The following is a 25261-nucleotide window of genomic DNA, read 5'->3' as shown; positions in this document are numbered from 1 at the left end:
TTGAATCCAAGGGTTTGCTCAAGATCTTTCTCCTAATAAATCCTTGCTAGTCTCAATTTCTGTCAGTTTATACTGCCCTTGAACTTGTATAATAGTGGGTCAGCTACTGGTTATTTTATTGCTCATCATTATTTTAAGAAACACATATATCCATGATAGATATTGATTCATTTACTAAAAACAAAGTCCTGAGTTTCTGAGTCTATCAAAAGAAAAACAAAATGGTATGTCCAAAGTAGCATAATATACTTACTTACAAGGAATTTTCAGTGACATAGGGAAATGCTTATATGTTAATTTGGAAAAAATGTATACTTTTTAAGAAATAATCAGAGATATACATATATACAATGTCATTTAACACCATAAAACTGCAAACAACTTAAATGTTCCAAAATAGGAGATTAAGCAAATTATACTACATCCACACAACAGAATACTATGCAGCAATTAAAAATGGTGTTATAGATGAATATTACTGAGATGGAAAATATTCAAAAATTTTACAAAGAGACTGAGAATTAAAACAGTTTTGTACAGTATGATCAATAAAAAAATATATGGCTAGAAAAATTCTGTTAGCACCTATCTGACAATTTTAACAGTGGTTGCCACTGGGTAGTAGGATGAGTGATTTCTGCTTTTCCTTTGCTCTTGTTAGTGTGTGTGTATATACACACACACACACTAAAAAAAGAAAAAAAAATATATATATATAGTTTTTTTAAGTAGAAAAAGTTATAAAAATCAGAATATAAATCTATATATGAAGCATGGTCTCAAAAAAAGTTTAAGTATATATAGTGACTCAATACAGTAAGTGAAAAATTTTTGCTGTTTATGATACTTTTGTTTCCAAATTTTTAATAGGCATGTGCTACTTTTACAAGGAAAAAAAATAGGTTCTAAACCAACTTGAGTTAGTATAACGAGATGAAATTATCTTTCAACTTGAAAGTTTTGAGAAAAAGAAAACCATTCATACTCTTTATGAATGGGGAGCTATCTATTCATTGCCTTGTGTTTAAGATAACTTCGTTGATCTGTCATCTGAAGTGCAATATTAACTATACGCTAATAGAATTAGCTAAATTGTGCAGCCAACTATCCTCTTCTGTGCATCCCCAATACTGCGCTGATTTCCAACGGGAAGAGAAGACAAAGCAAAGAAATAAGTAGTTCAATTCCCTATCATCTCCTCCTCTCTTAAAATTAAAAGACAAAATTGTTAACTATTTCCTTGACCTGGTAACTAGAACCTAATATAATAGCATCTGATAAAAATTTACTAAGTCATGCAAATTAGCTTGTTTGGAAGTGAGTCAGAAAAACTGACAGTAATATTCCTGGAGTCACAGAAGCCTACAGTGAAGGCAACTAGAAGCCTGGAGTCCCACTCTCGGTCTGTGCTTTGATGTGTACTCTAAAAAAATAAAAGTGTATTCTGTTGGTTAATCAAACAACCTGGTTAATTCATATTATGTTACCATATACATAAATTTCCACTCTTTGAAGCTTTAAAACATAATACCAGCACGGGCCAGGGAGCTGTGTCCTACACAACTAGACTGAGAAACAACGGCTTGAACCGGAGAGGGGTGGGGGAGAAGTGGAAGAAGGGGAAAAAATAATAATAATTTGAGGTCAATCTTGCACTTGTCATTCACCTCTCAAATAAAAGTCAAGTAGAGATATTATTTCCTCTTCCTCCTTATCATCTCATCCCCAAGGACTAATTATTTTTACTTAAGAAATATAAACAGTATGGCAAAAGCCCTCTTCCCCAGGTTCATTTGTGGACCTGGCAGTATGAAATAAACCAACCAGGAGTTCTTCTGAACCTAAAGGATTCAGAAAAGGATTGTGACTATGAACCTAAAACAAGAAAAGGACCTCAAGGTTTAGGACTACAAGGAGTGGTAAACTAGGATCTGCTAGAAGAAAATGAGGTTTTAAATTTGTCCTAGGCTATCCATATAACATGAGATTTATTTATCTGCAACTTATTTCCCTTTTACACTTTTATCACATGAAAATATTTTACACTCATTAAAATAGCTCACTGTGTGGGCTGTACTTCTGACAACTGGATCCCAAGGATAGAGCATGATTGCTGCAGAGGGAAAAGCTCTGAATTTTAAGGGAATAGTTTTCAAAAGAGGCATTTCTCGTTGGTCTCCCAGGCAGTTGACACAAGCTTCCAAGATTAGCAGGAAAGCACTAAAATGAGAAGTCTCTGTTACCATGTTTGACTGGGGGTACAATATTCTTCTATTGTAAACCCTACGGAAGAAACTATGAAATTCAGCCCCTAACAATGCCTGCGAGTCAAGATAGAACAAAGACAAGCCTAAATATTAACCTATTAAAAGATAAAATATATCACTTTTGTTCAACAGTTAGCTTGTAAGATACCATGTGCAAAGTGAGGGAAAATTCTTACTAGGGTCTAAGTGCAAACTGGAAGAATTTATATGTGAATTATTCAATATAAAGTTATAGGGAAATTGCATACTATTATTTCATATTCAATCAGTGGTTTCTGGAGACTGCCAACTCCTATTTTATTCCAGTCATAAGCCAGGTTGTGCTGTTTTGGCTAATAGTCTTGACTACAAATGCCACTTTATTTATCTGACGACCACTGGTCTATCAATTCTAGTTGCCTGATGTGATTTGGATATTCTCATCAATGGCTGGTGGGTGCTAAACGTGGATGCTTACATGGCTGTCAAGTCTTTCTGACAAATGTACTTATTTTGTAACCCCACTTCCCCCTCAGTCTTTAAGAGACTCTCACATTGTAGGCTGTGCATGTCACTGGAGAATGTCCACAAAAAGCAGGGACCTGATTTTGGGATCCCAGTGCTATAACTATAAAGGAATGGCAATGCTGTGCATGCTTAAGTTGTTAAAAGAACAGGTGTCATTCAAAGATGGTACACAAAACAGGCAACAAACACAGGAAAAGATGCTCAACATCACTAATCATCAGAAAAGCGCAAATCAGTATCACAATGAGGTATCACCTCACACCCATTAGCATGGTTACTATCAATAATAATAATAATAATAATAATCCATAAAATAACAAGTATTGGTGAGATGTGGAGAAATTAGAAATGTGCAGTGGTGGTGAAATTGTAAAATGGTGCAACACCTATGGAAAACAGTAAGTAGTTTGCATATAAAATTGAAAATAGAATTACCATATAATCCAGCTGGCCCCCTTCTGGGTATACAGATATCCATACTAATTGAAAGCAGGATCTTGAAGAGACATTTACACACCTATGTTCATAGCAGCACTATTAATGACAGCTAAAAGGCAGAGGCAACCCAAGTGTCCATTGACAGGTGAAATGAATAAACAATGAAATACATACAATGAAATGAGCAGAAGGACGGAAATCCTGTCACATGCTACATACAACATGGATGAACCTTGAGGACATTATGCTAAGGGAAATATGCCAGTTACAAAAAGATAAATACTACATGATTCCATTTATACGAAGTATCCAAACTAGTCAAATTCATAGAAACACAAAGTAGAGTGGTGGTTACCAGGGCAGGGGGGAGGGAAACAGGGGGAGTTGTTTAATGGGTATAGAACTTCAGGTTTGCAAGACAAGAAATATCTAGAGATCTGTTTCACAACAATGTGAAAATTCTAACATTACTGGACTGTACATTTAAAAATGGTTAAGATGGTAAAATTTTTCTGCGTTTTTTACCACATGCAAAAAAGAAAATAGGTGTCATTACTTTCAGCTTCACTTTAGAGACCGTGGTGAAAACAATCTGGTCGTTATGCCATTTTCCTACTTGTTTTAGAAATCAGGCTAAAATATAAGCCTTTACAAAAATATTTTCAGTTGTTCCAGTCATCAAATGCCTCATGTGCTCAGTGCTGTATAGAATACACACGTCATGTGTTATCTGGTGTTGCACTGTAGCTATTTATGTTCTGAAAGACTATAAAGTATGTTTACAACTATAGAAAATAAATTATCCTATTAAGGACAACTTAGAAATGCTTCACGTTTTCTAAGTAGCCTGACTCCATCTGAAGTAAGCTAAATAAAGGGGCAAGCAACTCTGCTACATAAGTTTGTCTTTTAGATTCAGAGACTTTAGCCCTAATGAAAGTAAAGACAAAATTACAAAAGGTAATAAACTCGTCCCGTGGGTCCCACTATAACACATTACCTTATATTTTAAATTCTACGTTGACTTTTTTCTCCCCAAATAAAAGTTAAATGTCTAAAGCAGCGGTTCTTAACCTCTTTTGATTTACAACTCTATGGCACAACAGAACGGTAAAATTCTGTATGTATATGTATTTTGTGGAGTTTCATAACTTCAATTTATTCCTAGAGGAGTCTATGACCCAAAGAAACAGAGAGCCGTATCTCTAGACACCGCTAGCTTAAATAAATCTAGATATAAATTATGATGTGCAGGTTCACGAAAATTCGTATTATTAAAGGAAAGGTATAAATGTCCGAACCCTGAGGATATTTCTGAAGAAAGGACACTATTTCACTGTCACAGACAAGCCTGTTGAAGGGCTTCCACCGACCCAGGTTAACCCTGACGTAGTGGGTAGGAGATGTCTCATTTATCTTTATGTACTAAGCGCCCCGCACATCAAGACTGACATGAAGTAGGTTCTCAACAGATGTTTGCTGAGTGGAGCTGAGTGGTACCCTGATTGGGGCTGAAGAAATCTGTTCAACTAGGGAGGCAGAAACGGCGAAATGACACACTGGGCTGTATCTAGGATTCATCTAAGTTATATACATCGTCCTAGAAAGATATTTGTGCAAAGCATACTAGTTTTCTTACCTAGAGCTACATAAATGTAAACAGACTGAATTTCTATATGATTCACTATATTTTCTCTCCCTTATCTCAAAAGGCTGACTTCAGAGGAGTCAATTATAGATTACAGTAAATCCCTGACAACCACTGTAAATACTTTTCTTTTGTATTTCAGTGAATAACATCAGTAGTCTTCCAAACTGAGCACTTGGTGTCTTGAAAATATCAGTTGAAGAGTAACCAATAGTATAACACTTTCATTTACTCTGTGAAAACGTTCTGCAACACCATTCTCATATCCTGTTCTACAGCCTTCAGAGGTTCAGGACTACTGCTGACCTGGTAAGAGGGAAAGATTGTCAAGAGAAAACTATCATGTATTTACTAAATATTAGCATAGTTCTAGTATCTTTGGCTTGTACTACCGCCCAGGATGACAAGATCCATTTTTCTATTATCTAATATGTTACGATGAGGGTGTGTGGGGGGGGGATTTGTTTTATTTTGACTTAAAATCACCTCCTCTAAGCCTCTAGTTTAAGCAATTATAAGGCTCAGAAGTCACTACTTGGATCTGCTGTAGGTAAGATCCACTGATGGATACTAAAAAACTGGAAGTTTGAGGAGAAACAAGATATTTGCACAGTCCCAAGGTATATCCACCAAGATATTAATTATAAATGGGAAAATAGTAACTGCACAAAGAAATCCCACACGCTCCAGCAGAACCAAGTGGTCAAGGTTAGTATCACCCCTGAGGCATATTGCTTCTGCAGCATTCTTGCCAAAAATCTGTAACCTCAATCTAACCATGAGAAATCATTAGAAAAACCCAGATTGAGAGAGATTCTACAATATAACTAGCTAGTATTCTTCAAGCCTCAAGGTCATGAAAGACAAGGAACTGTTACACACTGGAAGAGACAGAGGAAACGTAACTCACTTCAATGTGGGGGCCTGGATTGGGTCCTGGAACATAAAAAGGACAGGAACGGGGAAACTGACAAAATCCAAATATAAATCTACAGTTTAGCAGCTAATGGTAAGTACTGTGCTGTGGGGTTTCAGAACAAGCCCCACCAAGATGTGCTTCTGTAGTATGTGGATTGTTCTGAGCTACAGGCAATTTTAGCTTCAGGCTCAAGAGAAACTTCTTCCCCTGCCTTAACTACCTAGAAGGTTGTTAGGAGACTTGCCCATAAAGGATTATTAGAGATAATCTATAGGGCAGGACCAACTTCCATTTACTAAGCACGTGCTCTTATCATCCTGCAATGACCCCTGCAGTTCCCCCAAGGCACCTTACTGCATCCCTAGCTCAGAGGTCTTATGTTCCCATGTTCCCTCTCAAACTTTGAACCTCTTGTGGCATGTGGGGTCTCTGACTCTGGTATGTGGGCTTCCCATACATATGTATGTATTACATTTGGTTGTATACTCTTGCTAATCTGTCTCGTATCAATTTGATTATTAGACCAGCCAGAAGAACCTTAGGGTAGAGGCGAGTCTGTCCCTCCCCTCAGTGCCAGTGTTCATTTCTTAGTTGGGATAACTGCACAATGATTAGTTAACTATGGTGGACACTGGATGATAGATAGACGAGAATTCTGGACTACTTTTGCGATTTTTCTTTAAGTCTAAAATATTTCAAAGTTAAAAGTTAAAAAACTGAGAGCTTTAACTCAGTTTGAGAATTTAAAATTACACATGCATTTTATAACAGGACTCTTCAATCACAGAAGATACAGGCATATGATTCAACTACTATAGAGAGTCAAGTTTGGGAAAAACTAAAGAAATAGGAACAATTTAAGAACTTAACCACAAATGGAGGAAGTGGAAAATTCTTCTGAACAAGAATGCCGGCTCCGTGCCAACATTTCCTGTTCTGTATGCCAAGCACATCCTCTGAAGAATGCAGCACCCATCGACCACTGGCTTCACATACCAAGACTGCTAACAAGAGCTTCGCACAGCAGCTCTACCAAAGCATTTCAGGTCATGTGGTTTAATAGAACTCTAAGTAGGTATCAATCCAATTGCTTTTTAGTTAAAATCATTTTTCTCAGTTCTAAAAGTCACATTCTGCCAACAAATAACAACCCAGAAGATTCTTCAAAGGAAAAAATACTTTTTTGGAGTATATACACGTATGCATATATGTACACGTGTCTTTGGGCATGTGCAGGAGCATGTATACGTACAGGTATAAATACATATATGTGTGTATGTGAAACTGGATGCAATCTGTGAAATCACTGCCAAATTGAAACCAACCAAGGTGTAGAAAATAGCATGAAAAAGTTTTATGTGTAGGATATTAAAAAAAGATATTTAAAACACTTCATTCTCTCTCTTTCCATATTTGGGCATAAGGGAGGGATATGTGAATTCTAAATTTAACAAAGCAATAAAGACTTTATATGACATTGCCATTGCCAGTAACGGTACAAATGACTGCAATCCCTTTGGCAGGTGACTTGGCAATACCTATCAAAATCTTAAATACATGGTTCGATCCAGCAATCCCACCTGTGGGAATTAGAAATACAAGTACAAAATTATGTACACGGTTATCCACTGCAGTATTGTGAGTAATAGCAAAAGACTAGGAAAAACTGGGGTGTCCCATCAACGCAGCACGTTCATTGCAGCTGGGATATGTGATACCTTTCCCCACTGCCTTTCCCCTGCGATTCTGATGTATCATCTTCCTTCACGCCCTTGTTTTAAATTTCTACCTATTGGACTCTTCTTCTAAGTTTAAAAACAACCCAGTCTCTCCCATCTTAAAGAGTACGTTTCCCGCTACCCTGCCAACTCAGGTTATCCTTTTTCTCTCCTCCCACTACAACACCTTTCTCGAGTAATCTATACTTTCCATTTCCTTCTTTCATGATTCACATTCCCTTTCATTATTAGCCCTGCACTCAAAGTGCTCAAACCTACACCTACAAATTCAGTCCTCGTCCAACTTGACTTCCCCACACCAGCTGACACTGCTAACAACTCCTTCCATTCTAAAACTACTGTCCCCTGACTGCCACGCTGCAGTCTCCTGCAGTCTCTCTTCTCTGCCACTACAATGCCTCCCTTCTCTGCCAGTACCCATCTGTCCCTGTGTGTCTTTTGCTTCTCCATCCCAGACTGCCCCACGCTCACCCATGCTGCTGCTGCAGGAGGACGCATCAGGCTTCCCCACCTGATCAGACTCTGACACCCTAAGCCTGTGGCCTTTCCTTGGGGAGACCCTCATCACCCTGTTGAGGATCTGAGCCCCCCAGCCCAGGCTGTCCCTTTGCAAGGATGTCCTTCACATCGGCGGGGCCCTGACTATCTACAACAGGCGCTCCCCACATGGACACCCTCCTGACCTTGCTTGGGTTGTGATACTTCCCTCACCCTGCGCACACTTACCTTGCTCTCCTACCTAGGGGCTTTAGGGCTGAAATGTGCAGAAAGAAAAGAGGGTGGACAGTTAATGCAGTACTACACCATCTTAATAATTAGAGCTTTACAGGAAGTCATGATATCTAGGAGGGCAAGTTCTTGTTCTTGCTGTTCTTCTTCAGGACTGTCATAGGTTATTCTTGGCCTTTGTTCTCCAATCCTTCTTTATTTGCAGCTTGTTCATGGATGTAATTCAGTTGGATAAACAACCCTATCTTAACATTTTTGCCATCCCAGCCTTTGCACTTTTATAATAAATTTTTAACAGAACAAGTTTTGGTCATTTAACATAAGAAGTTACTTTTAACCCATTTCACTAGAAGCCCCCCGCAAAAACATTCTGTTAATGTAATATAAACCTTCTCTGCTTTTTGCCTTGAGCTGATCTCTAAATTAGGCTGAAGACCATTAACAGGGTGTCAAGGAAGTCTTTATGTGAGCTGTGCATTTAGAATGGCCTTGAAAGAGAGTACTCCTACTGGTGGTAACCTAAGCAGGACACAAATACGTAGTGAGAGAACTGTCAAAGAAGCACCTGGACGCAGAGATCTGGAGTTCAGGGAAGAGGTCAGGGTCAGAGATTCAAATTTGTGAACATCGATGTGTGGATGGCAGTTATAGACGTGGAACTTGAGCGGCCCAGATTAGAGAGGAGGGTTGAACTTTAAGCCCTGGGGAACTCAAACATTTAGAGGGCCAAAACCAGCAATGGAGAAGGAGCAGCAAAGCAGTGGGATGGAGGGAGGGAGGACGAAGGGGTGGAGGAGGGGGAAGGGGAAGAAAAGGGGGGGGAGAGGGAGAGAGAGAGAGAGAGAGAGAGAGAGAGAGAGAGAGGTGTCTCCTGGGAGCAAAGTAAAGCAAAGCATTTCAAGAAGCAGCAAGAATTCAAATGTGTCAAATGCTGCTACAGGGTAGGGTGAGAGATTTTCCTACTAGATTTGGAAAGATGGATGTTTTTGGTAACCCTGATAAAAGGGATGTCGGTGTAGTAGGCAGGACTGAAAGTCTCAGGAGTGGGATGAAGAGAAAACAATTGCCCCTCAAACCCCAAGTTTTCCCGACCTCAGCGCCTTTACAGATGCTGCGATCATCCTGAAACACATTCCTCTGGACACACGCACGTCCCTCATGCCAAGGTCAGATCCCCCCTCCCTCAGACAGGCCTACAATAAGCGCCCTCCCTACTAACTACTCTCTATCCCCTTACCTTGCTTTCTTTTAATAGTACATAACAGTACTTGAAATTCTATTACTTCATTTACTTGTTTACCTATTTGTTGATCCCAACAAGAATATGATAAATGAAGGAATAATTATGTACAAACACTTCTTTTTAAGGATAACTTGTACATTTTTCTAGGTGCTTCATTCTTGGCAGATTTTCCAATACCTGAAGGTATAACTTTATTGACTACAACTCTCTTACAGTGAAAAATTTGCAATATAACAACAAAGAAGGTCCATAATTTTACAATCACTGGCAAATCCCCTTTACGGCCATTCTTTGGCCACAAAGTTTCCTAAAGCTATTTCCTTGGTTATAACCCATCATGCGGTTTTCTCACAGAACATTTTCACCTTAACCTTACGTCACACAAATTTTGTACTAGTAAAATTAATAATAGATTCTAATTCTCACCTTCAATTCCTTTATAATGAAGGCAAAGCATGCCCTAAATATAGCTAGGTCATCTCCAAAGTTCTCAGAAAAATGCAAGTTGCAGAATATATGAAATTAGAAAGAGTCTAGTCCAGTTTCTGTTATGCATGGAAACCAAGACTAACGAAATGGGTACACTGTGAACTAAAAACCCCTGACTCTCAGCCTTTTGCCAAGTTAGAGAAAGACTTCTGGTTAATGACAAGGGCTCAGGTAAATTATATAACGTCCTAATTATTAGACACACTTTACAAACTGGACTTTTGCCATTTTGAAATGTACCACTTTAGCCCTTCCTGGAAATCCGTATCTGTTGAGTCTTTAACTCATTTAGTGGCTCCATGTCCAGAGTAGAATGAGACAGGATTTTATTTTAGAAACTCTCTGGGGAGTACTTGCATTACTATCTCTGGGAGGACACACACACAAAAAAACCACCTATGCCTAAGTCCATATTAATAATCTGTTAATCAGTTTATAACTTGCCAGTAAAATTCTGCCACAGCATGTCACTGGATTAAATAATAAGAGAATTACAAGAATGTTCTCTTCAGGTGGATAGTAATTAAAATATTGTTACCATATGGTATACACTCTTGATGTACTAAAAGTATCCCTCCTACTGAATTGTTTTTAGGAAAGGGACAAGGCAAGTAGGCGATTGAGAGATGGGTCTGTTGGAAGATCTATGAAACCCACAGGCAGTGTGGCCATGGGAGTAAAGAATGAGAGCTCCCTGTGGTTATGACTATGGACTGACACTGAGAAGCTGCAGGATTAGCTTCTAATAAATTGAGCAAAAAAGAGAAGGGAAAAAAAGTGAGGTCAGTCTTACTGCTAAAAACACTTTTCAGGCAGAGAAAAGCTATTAAATATTTATTGACTGCTTACTGTTTTGAGTACATTTCAAAGGTCAATGGAATGATTCTAAATGCTTCCACCTTCTAGAGCTGAGAAATAGACCATTTATTTATATTATCCTAAAACAGTCTAATAACTAAAACAAACAATTCATTCAACAAACATGTTCTGAGTAGCCACTACGGGCTAGGAACTTTGCCAAGTGCTAGGGATATGGCAGCAAATAAACTGCATGGATTTCATGTTCTTAGTAGAGAGAATCAGACAAAGTCAATAAATGAATGAGCATTTCAGAAGTATCCTACAAGCCATCTTCAAGTACTTAGACCACGATAAGTACTTTGGAGAAAAAGCAAGGAAAGTAAGATGTGATTCATTTTTATTCATTATAGGTAGCTTGTTCATTTTACGACAGACTAGATTTTATAATTTAGTAAGGTTCGTTTATAAATAATATTCCCTTTATAAGCATTCCACTTTATAAGATATAGAATTTATCTCCATTCCTACAGTATATTATTTATGTATTATACTATCTTTACACCATATACCATATTTACAACTTATTTTATGACAAATTCTTGGTCAAGAATGTATCTATAATGAATCAACACCAGGCCTTTTTAGCTAAACACAATGTACTTTTGGATGTTGCTTTATGAAGGGTTTTGAGGAAGGAACTTTTTTTGTTTTGTTTTTTGAAAAGTGAAGTCCCACTGAATTGTGAAGCTTCCAACAGTGAACCAAGGACTTCAGGTGGCAATGATTTTCAATTCTAAAAAAAATTAGGCTCACTAGTCACCCCACACTAAATTCATATAATGTAGCCTAGATCAAATAGAAATTTTTGTCAGTAGTGCCTTTAGTATACTAATCAAGATTTAACAACGCTTGACTTTGTTTTCCTATAACTTGAAAAAGAATAGTAAAAAACTAAAACTCTTTGGGAAGAGCTCATTTCCAATTAAAAAAAAAAAAAAAGACAGCTTTACAAATTAAAATATATACAAACTATTTCATTATTATGTTTATTATGTTCTGGTAGTCTAGTCTTTCAATTTAGAGAGAAAAACTTATGAAATGTAAATTGAAGACTTCAGCAGAAGAAAGCTTACCTTCAGGCTGGTATGAGAACGCGGCTGACTTAATTCCTGAAATTTCCATTGCTCTGATCCAGGGGTCTCACCACCTTTCTGAGTATCAGGTGTAAGCAATCCGTCTCCAGCAGGTAATGGAAAAATCCCTAGTGATATAGGGCGTTCTTTTCTATTTAGAGAGGGGAGAAAAAATTAAGCATTCGTTCATTTTTAATTCTGTTCATCATGACTATAAGCAATAAGCCTGGCTGTCACTGCCTTAGAATCATTACTCTTAAATAATATTGTCTGCCTATCTGAACAAGTAGACTTACCAAAAAGAAAAAACAGGGTCTCAGAAATTTAAATTAGCCCCAAGAAATCGACTAAGAAAAGTAGTAAGAAATGGTCTAGGAAATCTCACAAGTCACTGAGGAGCTCCTTGCCCAGGAAGCAGTCTGTGGTCTGCTTTCATGGTGAGAACTGCTAAATTCTCACGCATACTTAGGTTAGCCCTAGGGGAACTTGCAACGCCTCTGCCTCTTCTGGAAGTGACCGCAGGCCCTGCTTCTAGATTTCCTCCCTAGATGTTTTCCCAACCTTCTTCAGGGTATGCCTTTTCTGCCTAAAGGAGTATCTACATTGATATGATCTAAATCAGGGCTACTGATTAAATGGTACAAAAGAGCTCAAGAGTTTTATCCCCTATATCAGGAACCCATGTATGAGTTCCTTTTAATTACAGTACATAAGAGAAAACCATTGTCACTTTTTCCAAACAAGGAAGACAAAAACTATGCAAAACTAGTTTCCAATGCTTTGTGGGAAATTTCAAAGAACAAGAGTTATAATTTTAATAATAATAGAATTGCAACAAGAAACATCCTTTGTTGATGCATAGAAGATTCTAAATCAAAGGGATTTTAGAGGGTGGAAACAAGCTTACTAACAGGTCAGCCTGGGTCATTAGCTCCTAAGTGTGGAAACTGGAAAGAAATGAGACACTAAAGGTCTGGGGCCTCCTGGAACTTGTACCTTGTAACTCTACTGATAAGAATGTAAGACTAGAAACACTGAGGTTATAAATAAAAGTGGGAAAATACTCAGTTTTGTTAAATAAGTCTTTCATTCTGTACACTGATTTTTATGCCAAGAATTTAAGCCACTTTTAAATGTGTCCTCACTTAACAAAGGGTATGCTCTTCCATTCCTAATGACAATCAGAAAGGATTAGTATTATAAAACTGTCAGAACACTTTCTTTAAGATTAGGTGAAGCAAAAAGGCTTGACAGACTACATTTTATTAAAGTTGTATGCACAAGAAAATAGAACAGGATTTTTCTCTCTCAGAGTTAATCATTCACCTCTTCTTCACACCTGGAGTACTTTTCCTATTTGATTCGAATGCAGGTAGGCAGCACAATTAAAGACGGATTTTAATACCTAATCCGAGTTTGTGACTATGAGCAGCCAAAACAACCAAAGGATAAAAATTAAAGTAACTAGTCAACTATTCTGTTTACACCAATTATTCCCAAATGCTGATTCAGCAATAGTTTTTATAAGTCCATGGCAAAAAGAGGTATTATTTATGATATCCTTATTAGATAACACAGTATGTATTGTACACATATACATTTCCATATATCATAGAACCTGTTCTTTCTTGAGAATGACTCTTTTCTATATCTTCTCTGCTTCTTTGATTTTAAATGCCCTTTTTTTCCATCAAATGATAGTGACAGTGATTGCAGGGGAATTTTTTTAATGTCCATACTTGGCAAAATAAAAAATTATTGACCTGATGTTTATCTCTCAATTTGAGGGGAACATATTTTGGGAACTGAATATCTAAGCTTCTAAGAGCTACTAGATGACATACTTATTTTTTAACATATCTGAATGACTTAAGCAAAAAAGTGACTGCAAATTTAATGGATCGAGTTTAATGGAAAGCTCTCTAGCCCCAAATGCAAAGAGAACCAAGAAGATAACACAGACTTCATATGAATCGTCACACTCTAACAGAAATCAAAATACAGGCCAATCATAAGAATTATCTTCTTACATCAATGACAACATATTCATTTTCACACATATCAAATACTGAAAAAGTATAAAACTATTGGGAAAGGAATCTGTAAATCTATAACCCAAAATACAAGTAGAATGCACGCTTCTTTGTATGGCTTTTATTAATCATTCAGAAGCTGCTCTATAGGGAGGGAACTTTTCTTTAGAGAGTAGTTAGTAGCCATCTGTCAGGAGGACCAATGACGCAATGACTCCAAATCTAGAAAAATAATCTTACTACATACATGTCTTCTCGCCTCATTTTACTGATAGATTACACTAAGAGTTAGGAGCAGGGAGAAGAACATGTAATTATGTAAGCCAGTTAGAATCCTACTTGTGAAAAGGAACCCCAAAAGGTGAACGTTAGTCTTGTACTATGTAGGTATGCATGTTTGCTACTCTATGTATTAAATGCTTCAATAAAACTCACAGAAGGAACCACAGAATGGGACACATGTGGAAAATTATAAAGTAGCAGGTTTAAACCTCAGGTGTTTCAATATGCTATTACTGTCTAGAAACAAAGCTATCATCAACTATCAAAACCCTTGTTACATTCTTTTGTAAACTGCCTTAGTTCCATGTGTCCATTTTTTAATTGGTTATCTAAATGTATCTTACATGTATAAATAATTTCACAAATAAGTTTTGGCTATATTCACATTTAAAATACATAATCATTAATAAAATCTCATATATAGTTTATATATATATATAAAAAGACAGGGAAGTGAAAAAAAGGTTACATTTGTTCAACACCATGTGGCACTGAAATGGATGATTTACATGATCTCATTAATCCTCATAAGGAAATAGGGATTATTTTCCCAGTGTTCAGATTATGAAAAGAGGCTCAGAGACTTTAACTAGCAATCAGCAGAGATGGGATGCAAAATCAGACAGACCTGTTTGACTCGAGGCCCATGTACTTTCCTTGGAACTGCCTACTTCTTAGCAATTCAATCTTAATACTGAGACATTGACATCTTTATTCAATAAGAGTAACAACAATGTTTGTGTCAAGGAACTTTTTAAATTTAATCATAAATTATATCATCAATAAAATAGCGAGAGCTAAAATAGTTCTGCTAAAAAGGGGTACATATAAGTAATCTACTGTGTTTCCCCAAAAATAAGACCTAGCCGGATCATCAGCTCTAATGTGTCTTTTGGAGCAAAAATTAATATAAGACCTGGTCTTATAAGACCGGGTATGTAATATAATAAATATAATAATATAATAATATAATATTATAATATTACATAATATAATATAACATACTATATACTGGGTCTTATATTAATTTTTGCTCCAAAAGACACATTAGAGCTGATGGTCCAGCTAGGTCTTATTTTCGGGAAATATGGCATGAAAACTATTTACCTGTTTAATTTGCCGTGTATCTTGTAACTGATTAAATACAAAATAATCACCTCACATGATTTTTAAAACCACCAATGGGATAAGAACCTCAGATGAGGAAACTCAGGCACAGCAAAAGTAAGCAAGTTGCCAAAGGTCCTATAGCTCACTTGTGGTACAGCATGTGTCCCCAGGCAGCCCAACTCCAAAGCCTGCTACCCAGAGCCCAGCATGGCAAGGCACAGCATGGCACTGCCTTCTCAGACGGAACTGAAACCTAAGACAGCCCTTTAAAATTAGTCTTATTTTAAGATTCTACATATTAAGGTATTTTTAATTTCCTAAACGCCTATATATACATATACATACATACAAATCTTTTATGTGCTGAAATATATACAAATGATAAAATTAAGGAAAAAAAAAAAGGCATTTAGTTTCAGACCTTAAAATTTAATTTCTAGGCATTGAACTAATGTTGAACATGAATTGACCTATGAATTAAAAAGAACACATTGAGGGAATTTACTATTTTCATTCATTTTATTTATCTAAATCCCACATGGGAATTGAATATTTTAGGTAAAAATTTAAATAATAAAAGCTATCCACTATGAACTTTCATTTAAAACTATACGAAAAGCAGAAAACTGAACAACAAATAGTTTTAGCTTGGTAAGTTAGAAAACAAAATAAATCGAAACCTTATACCTCTAAAATGTACAAGATGGTTCTTACAGGGTACAAGTAAAGTGAAAAGCAGAGAAGCTACAGAGATTACTGACTACCCCCACAAGCAGGCATGAATATCTGTCACCCAAGTCTACAAAGAAAGGGCAACATCTGACAAAACAATAGTGAATAGGCTTTGTAAAGCTTTCACAACTTTGATGTGTAAATGACGGGGGGCGGGGGAATGCATTCCTTGCCCTAAAAGGTTTAAATCCTTCCACTCTAAAATATATTTTGTTTTAGAAGGAAAATATTTAAATTGTCAGTTCCCATGAGCTGCTATCAAAAATTGCAAAAATGATGCCTAAATCTCCATCAGTCAAAAGACAATTGGGACAAAATTACCGGCCTACGTCTAATCGAATGCAAGTCCCAGCATAAAAGATATTTGTCCCTAAATATTCAGAGGCTAAATCAGAGGTTGTGTCAACTTGGACGGTGCTCCACTCTGATCTCTCTTCACACTTTGAACACTCTGCTTAAAACAAGACCACACTGACCTTGTACTTATGTATAAGTACAATACGAAAATCCTTTTCCTAAGTCGTGGTTTCCAAACACAAAGCTGCATCCCCAAGTGATAGCCAATAAAGGACTATAAAAATAGAAATCCTAGCTTCAGGCCATTTTCCATTGTTTCAATCTGCAACAGAAATGGTTACAAAGCAGACCCAAGAAGCTAAAAATTGAGAAAAGCCAACTAAAGGGGGATTCTAAGAGAGACTGGAGTACCTGAGTATCCTTGGTAGGTTCTGCGTCAGAGCTGGCACACCGGTAGAAATAGAAAAGTGCACAAGCAGCAAAACAGAGAGCGATACTAAGATAGCAGAATTAATGACCACCGCCCCGCCAACAAAGCCAAACACAAACAGCAGCATGCATCCAGGACTCATGGCGCTGTGCTGGCATGGTGAAATGCCCGAACCAGGAGGCCTACACGGGGGCCAAAGGGGTATCTCTGTAGTGAGGATCTGTCATTCAGCTGCTGCCACAAAAACAATGCCATCAGCAGCAGCTTTCCACTTCATCCTGCAGCAGCTCCGAAGAGATGACGTCATCCCGTTCTCCCCACCTCATAACCATGGAGCGGCTGCCCCTAGCATTTGTGCAGCAATCCAGAGCGACAGCCAGCCTATTAACTACTATGTTCCTCTCCACTAAGAATCCTAGCTTAGCTCATTGGCTACAATGCTTGGGGATCTACATAATTTATTCACACTCCTACATCAAACAAGTCTCGCTAACCCTTTCAAACCTGCCTCTCTGTAACAAAAAGGATTTTAAACCAGGAGAAACGAAAAAATTTCAGCGTTCCCACAAATCAAAAAAGCTTAAACCTAATGCAATCTGTTAAGTATTCGAAAACAATTAAAATATCTCATTACGCTGCTATATGGCATGGCTCACAATTTACCTTTTCAATAGTGAAAGCTGTTTCTATTTTTCTATGCTATTCTCTCCTATATCATTCCAACCACAGTAGAGGACTTTTCAATCGGCCTAACTATTGTTCCAGGATTAAAGCACAGAGAGAAACAGAAACAGAAACATTATTTATTTTGCTTTTTCAAGGCAAAATGTATAACAACAAAGCTTACCTAATTCTACTATGAGCTGTGGACTCTAGTTGATCACTCCCTGAGAGCTGATGAAGTTTTGTTCTTTCTAAGTGTTCCATATAATTATGGATCATCTATTTTGAAGGAAAAAAAAAATTAAGACTAATACCTGGAATAAAAACAATGTTTTAACAAGAGAAACATTTTTGTATAAATTTCTTACTTATCATATTACCCATAGTTCCATGTACAAGAATATTAAGAATGAACTTTTTTTAATGGCAAAATAATATGCAAATGTTTACATTTAAGGGTGCTGGTGTCCATAAACGTAGCCAACATATTGCTTAGCATAGCAGAAACTTTTTTGTTTACAATATGTGATGTCATTAAATGATATAATTTTGACATAAATAACACAAATTAGGAAATAGACACTGGAGAGGTGGTGATCAGAAACTACTGATTAAAAATAACAGAGGGCATTGGAGAAATCCATTCACTAAAATGAGAAACAACAAAGAAAGGAACATGAAACGAAAAGAAACAGACAAGGAGAAAATTCAGAGATGCCCTCAGAAGAGCTTTCAGCTATGAAAGTTTTTTGTTTAACAAAACCATACCAGTATGTGATGCTCTTTTCCATTTTACAAAGGATTCACAGAGTAAAGATCACTTTCAATGTAGTTACATTAATTAAATACCAAGATGTGCACTTCTTATGTCTACAGATATAGCTGAAAGAATGCTAAAATATTTTCTCCTTTGAGTGCTAATTTACTAGTATCACTACTTAATATAATTATAATAATAACAGCAAATTAAAACAAATGAAGAATCAAAGCACTTTGATTATGAGTCTTGGATAAGGAACCATATGATAGACAAGCTGACTCTGTAAGTGAAAACTTCAAAAATATCAAGTACACAAACTGCCAAGAAATCCTATTGTCCTATCTGATTCATTACAGTTCCACTTTTAAGAAACCCAAATCTGGAATTAAAACATATAAAATGCACCAAATTACAATAATAAAATCAAAAGGCCTTTGCTAGATGCTAATGTGATAAGAATAAGAAAAAATGAACTTTAAAAAATAAGAAAAGGCATGCTAGCAATTTAAAGGAATGTAAATATTAAGAGTAGTCAAAAAAAAAAAAAGGTTGACGTCTTTCTTGGTGATGTTCCTTGAATTCTAAAAACTGTAGCATGGAATTGCTTTGGAAATTTCAAAACCGTAGCTGTATGAAGGTGGGTTTCAATCTTAATAACTTAAATATTCATTGTAATATATTAAAAAGAACTACTGAAAGAAAAAAATGTTAAACAAAATTTAAAATCTGTTTTTCAAAAGCATGCTTTTGTTGTAAAAATTTTTTTTGGCATTCATGTACAATAATTAAGAAATACGTAAATCAATTTGAAAGTGTTACTTCAAATAAATAAAGCTAACTCTGACGTATGAGTTAAGGTGAATAATTCTATCAAATCAAACATTATAAAATAATTAATCAGGCTGCTCCCCACTTGAGACTAGTCCAGGCAAACAAAAATGAATATAGAATCACATGGATATATGGTATGTATTTTTAAAACTTTTAAATTTACATACTTTTTATTTTATATTTACAGTTTGGTTTTTTTTACCACCATTTAAAGAACAGTTTTGCAGAAATACAGTTTTTGTCTGTGTCAGCAAGCTAGAAATGTTTTCTTCTTGTATCAAGAAGAACTTTAAGGGAAAAAATTTAAAAGAGACTAATATAATAAAGTGATGGTTGGGCCAAATATCAATTTACATTTTCAAAGAGTTTTAAAAAACCTAAGTTGAATTCTTAGTAATCATATGAAATTGATTAGTTCAAATGGAAGCATCCAAGTTTCGTTAAGCATTCAGATGAAGAAAACAAACCCCCTTGATTGCTTTTATATTAATCTATTTATTCAATATAGAAAAATGAAAAGAATTATAAACTGCAAAGATAGACTCAGTTCTATTCCCAAATAGTCCATCTATAGATTATTCTTGTCTTAAATTATTAAACAAATTTTTTTAAATTTAGAAAATGTTGAATTTGAAACCTTCTTCAAATGACTGATCTCAAGTAATATCAGGTATTTTCTGACATTCCAAAATGGTCTATGTAATGAAATTGGTTCCAACCCAACTAAACTAGTACTTAATAGGAGAGAATAAGATTGACAAAATAACAACTAACATTTATTGAATACCAACTACAAGTCAGCCAGTGCATTTACAGCCATTGCTTCATTTAATTCTCAGAACAATATTTCAATTTTATAGGTAAACTCCAGTTTAAGGAGGTTAAAATAACCAGCCCAATCTGACCAGCTAGTTAATGATAGACCGTGTTCTAATTGCTGTTAGCCAGTGGCTTTAGGGCAAGAACTCAGGTCCCTCTGATTCAATCGTCCTGAGCAGGTAGTAAGCATTATAGGACTCATGGTATATCTGGCCTTTCAGTCAATCCTCCAGGCAGGCAATAAACTCATTGTCCTTTCTTCCTCACACCCACAAGAAAATCCCACACCCTAAAACATTTCCTGACGTCTGAAATAAAATATGCACTATATCCTATAAATGCACAAAAAAGTCAAAAAATTAATTATACAATAAAAATTAAATTTTAATTACAGGGCTTCACAATGTGGCTTTTTAATTTTAGTTTTTTTTTTAAAGTGAGTGGGAAGGTAGGATCAGTGCAGTCAGATAGAAGAGAGGAGTAAGAGAGTAAAATAAGACATGCTTTAAGATAATCTACTATTGGGTCCGCAAGCCCCTTCTCTCCTGATCTGCAATTCTCTATTTTCTCAGATATGCACATCGATTCACACATATTCAGAAGTCAATTCAGCAAGAAAGAGTTGAAGTCACGAAGAAGGATCCCAAGCACATTGTCTGGAAAATCCCAACTCCCCTCCCACCTAGAGAATCTTAACAGCAGAGGTTGACTTTCATCTTTGGCTAAAACTGAAAAGCAAGGCAAAAGTGAGGTCATGGACCCTTTCATCATGTTGGCCTCGAATCTTTCCATATGCAGCCCAAGAATCACCTATCTATACCCACAAAACCACTATTCTTAAAGTTGTTGAGATGTCATAAAGCAAAGAGGCACAGAGAAATTTCTAGTGCATTTAACATCCATGTGTTCCATAACCTAAAAGCATTACTGAAAATTCAGGCAATGGAATCAGACAGACCTAGGTTCAGATCCAGTCACATATTAGTGTGGGATTTGGGACAAATCACTTCATATTTTCTTTCTAAACTTCAATCTGTAAAATGGGGATGGATGATAGAGTTTGGTCAAAGAATGATTTGAGAATGCATTTAAACATTCCGTGATATAAGCCCAGGGTTCAAGTTTTGGTGACTAATATTAAGAATACGGACACATGGTGACCCGAGTGACTCACAATTACTTGATGCTTCTATTTGCACCACTGCCCTCTTTAAGGCATGTCTTCTTTTAAGCAAATTCAGTAAAGTGTACAAAATTTTGGATTTGGTTAGAGAACAGTTATTCACATTACAAAAAGAGCCATAGCAGATGGCAATGTGTTTGATAAAAGTGCAATTTAAACATTTTTGTGCTTATAAAAATGGTTACTTAGTTGGATGTTAATAGTAAAAAATGAAGATTAAATCCTTCTTATTTCCTTTCCCTGAAGGTTTACAGAATTTACCTTTAAAATGACACTTAGTTTGTTAGCATTGGGTAACTATTGTAATTGCTAACTGAATGGCTTTTCTATACAGATGTATAAACACAGAAAAATGTGAACTCAAGTAGAACAAACCCACATTTCAAAGCAACTGTGTCTGTGTTACTGTCCTTCTCTGAAGGAATAGGGTAGAAAAATTATTGTATCTTTTCATTTAAAGATGTCAGGTTGTTTCTTCTGTAGCAACATAACTTTTATTAAATAAGTATGAGAAAAATGTAAAACTTCACTTTCCAGTGATTTTTCAAGAATGCATATATTTTATATATACTTCAATTTAAAATATCCTAATTTAATAATCCTCAATTATTATAAAGGTGAGAACTTCAATGAAAAACAAAAGGATTGTTCATTATTTAGCACCATCAATTGTTTACAGCCCATAAACATATTCCCCTAAACATATTCATAATTATAGCACTGATAAGCACTACCAGTAAACACAATGTACAGAGCATTGTTCAGTCACTGAAATGAATGATATAAATCAACAATAAGCCTTTAACAACTGTTTTTTAACAGCCTTACTATCTACCAAGTGCCATCTTATTAAAATGTGGGTAATTTTTACACCGAAAAGGCTGCTGTGAAGCTGTTTCTATGGTTCCAGCCCTCCGTGGCCAATCTTTTCGCTCTGCCACTGAATTTCAATTCTGTGATACTTCATGCTTCGTGTGTGGCTATGTAAGCTAAGATAGCAATAATCAAACCTCATTATGTCAGGAAGAAATTCCAACCCCTCCCCAAAAAAGTGTTAAGCACATTATTCCAAAGCAAATGAAACTAAGTGCAGTGGGGTTTCAGCTCCCTCAAAAGCAACAATAAACGTCTCTACCAGAGGAAGGATAAGAAATCATACAAACTAGTGAAAAGAAAAATGGGAGCTGAAGACTGGAACCATCTGTATCATGGGAGAGAGATTGGACTAGAAAAGGAAAAAGACAGGAATTGTTTTTTTCTTGTAACAAATAGTGCATGTGTCTATGAAAATTCTTCTACATATTTAGGTATGTGTACCCCAGATTGATCATGATACACAGAAACAATTTTGACATTAAGGCGATAGGAACAAAAGCAACTAAATGAAAGGCTGACAGAGAATCCTAACAAGAAGGTTAAAAAACCCTCAAGTACATTTTCTAAATTTGCTTTGGAGAGATTACGTGGTGGGCTTGTGAATTTAAAATACTGAAATTTCATGCAGAAAAGCTGTTTTAGAGTCATTTTGATTCAACCCATTAAAATTTGTGTTTATGTTACTTGTTATAAGCTTGATGTAAATAAGTCCTTTATACTGGATTATAATTGTAGAGATTTTTACCAATAATTTACTAAACCATTATTTCCCAATTGGTAAAAAATAAATACATTCTCATATTATCATCACATATACTTTTTATTATACACTCATTAGTTTTCACTTAGCCAGCCAAAGAAACAACTATTGGAATTGTCTTAATTATTACATTATTCTGTGGCACACTAATTCACCAAATGAAAAGTTAACTCCAAATAAAAAAACACTGAAGATCAACATTTAGTAACTAGGTTAATGCTATATGAAAATTTAATGTTTCTTGGAAATAATCCCCAAGAATTATACTAGCTGATTTTCAAAGAAAAATTAAGACATATTTTCCAAAGTTAATTTCTTTATCTCTATATTAGCATGGTAAGAACCCAGAAACCCACCTCGGTGTGTCTTTGATGTAATGCATTATATTCCTTCTTCAGTTCTGCTTCTCTTTCTTCAAGTCTGCTAACTGAAATTAAGATACATACACTTAATCAAAACAAAATTTACTTGAAAATTCCATCTGAAAAACTTGGAATGGGTTATCCATAATCCTTAGCAACTTTAGGATCAGCACTCCTTATGAAATTCTTCACAAAGCTGGTAATCTCATTTCATCATCCTTAATAAATAAAACTTTCGGGGATGGGGGAGATAAACCAAATTTTAAAAATTTAAACATCAAATTGCTTCTCCCAATATACATGTTTATCAGGTCATTCCCCCGTAAACAGGTTTTAACATGATATAGAATTACCTCTTTCAAAACCACTTTACAAATTATCTCATAGAAGTTTTAACCTCGGATTAGGACCCAAATCATTGATTTCTAACATTATTCAAGCTTTTTTCCCTACTGAGCAGTACATGAAAATGTCATTGTTTAGAAGCACTTTTTCTGCTTCGGACCTTAATTTCAGGGACTCATCTTCTTTTATTTAGCTCCCTCTGCTGATGGAGTTTTGAGTGGCACTGATTTGGGGTAGTGCTCATGGAGTAACCCTGTGATATTGAAAAAAAAAAAAAGTTTTAGACTAGACAACAAATCTGAAAAAAAAAGTTTTAGAATGCTGGGACAGGATTTCACAGGGAAGAATGACATCAGAAAGGAGTGCTTCTGAGAGAAGGTGGAGTCCAAGCAAGACCATGAAGAAATTACAGTATTCAAGACACAGTGATGAGAGTGTACTGGGCACTGTTGCTACAGAGAAGGGAACCAAACCCTGCAGGTGGCCAGCTGGGCAGAGGAGAGGCTGGCCAGCCTGGAGGAGTCCATCCTGGCTAAGGATCAGTGGGAGACAGTCTGCTGGGGAGAAGTATAGCTGGTGCTAGACAAGCTTGTCAGGATACTCATTAAAGTCTGTTTGAAGGCCTGACATTAGTTGGAAATTTCTCTTGGTGTAAGGGTCAGCTAGCTGCAAACAGGCAAGGTTGTTTGTAAGCAACAGCCTGTGATTGTGTCAGATGGATGTAGAAGTAACTACTCTGAACTATCAGCATATACACAAATGTTTTCACACGCCTCGTATTAGTTAACACATCAGACACCAAACAACACAACGTGTGCTGCTTGCTAAATTCAACTTTGGTTTGTGTGGCTTTATTTGCCACCTTTGTTTAAATCTTGAAAATATGTCAGGAAATGTGTAGGTCTGACTTTTGATTTGTTTCTAATCAAGCCTATATGTTGGCTCATTAAATTTACACCAGTGAGAAACACACATTACAGTCCCCATGGAGCACCGTTTATCATGCAGGCCAAGGGCTGAGTACGTGTGCTGCTCATCTTATCCTGTGGCTGAGAGCAACAAAAAGCAAACTTATAATGCAGATGTGTTGTGATAACACAATAGGTATTGAAACCGTAATAATTTTTAATGCTACTTCTCTTTTAAAACAGGAAATCAAGTAAATTGAGATATTTAGTAGCAATTCCTAAATCAACCTTTTCTACTACTTCCTGTCAATTAAACTGATCTAAAAGCTTAATCCTAAGACTACTGGGTAAACCTTAACCATTTTTAATTGCGTATCTGCATGAATCAAGATTTTCTTGGTATTATACAATCAAAAAAAAAAAAGGATACTTAGGCTAAAATAAATTCACAGCTGTCATCCATAACCCTCAACTTCAAATTTGTGCCCCCAATAGAACCTCATTAGTCTCACCAGCTAACTTGCTGTGAATTCATAAAATAAATTTGTATCACCATCACCATCACTACCAATAACAGCTAACATTACATAGTACTTATTACATACGCTGTCCTATACACTTTATATAAAATGACTTATTTGAGCCTAACATTAACTTATGATGAAAGTATTCATACACTCATTTGAGAGATGAGGAAACTGAAGCAAGGAGGAGTTAAGTAACTTGCCCAAAGTTGCACAGCTAGTGGCAAAACTAGGATTTCTACTGAAGGAGTCTGGGTCCAGAATTTGCTTTTGATTATCATGCTATAATGAATGACCCTCAAGAAATATACCTTTGACTCTGGAGTCTACTTTAAAATTTTACTTGGGGGAAAAACGTATGGAGCACTCATTTTTACTTTAATCAAAAACTTCTCTGTTCTTATGGAAAGAACCTAGTCACAGACACTTCAAC

At 36.1% G+C, this 25261-nt stretch overlaps 1 protein-coding gene across 16 annotated transcripts in view; it reads right to left on the bottom strand.

Annotated features, from left to right (window-relative positions):
• Positions 1-25261, bottom strand: part of SPAG9 (sperm associated antigen 9) — a 109969-nt gene that overhangs the window by 47572 nt on the left and 37136 nt on the right. For 11 of the 16 annotated variants that reach the window (XM_019730987.2, XM_019730983.2, XM_019730991.2 and 8 more), the window contains 3 exons: positions 23046-23116; positions 17645-17739; positions 11914-12064 (listed from right to left, as the gene is read on the bottom strand). In XM_019730987.2, coding sequence (XP_019586546.1) covers positions 11914-12064; positions 17645-17739; positions 23046-23116 — 317 coding nt within the window. Of the gene's footprint in view, positions 1-11913; positions 12065-16778; positions 17151-17644; positions 17740-23045; positions 23117-25261 lie in introns of those variants that run through there. The other 5 variants (XM_019730996.2, XM_019730999.2, XM_019730998.2 and 2 more) reach the window with 3 other exon arrangements.

This window comes from Rhinolophus sinicus, linkage group LG15 (genome assembly GCF_036562045.2).
Source record: "Rhinolophus sinicus isolate RSC01 linkage group LG15, ASM3656204v1, whole genome shotgun sequence".
In the NCBI taxonomy this organism is placed as follows: Eukaryota; Metazoa; Chordata; class Mammalia; order Chiroptera; family Rhinolophidae; genus Rhinolophus; species Rhinolophus sinicus.
Note: the sequence above shows the minus strand (reverse complement) of the source record. Positions and strands in the feature narration are given on the sequence as shown.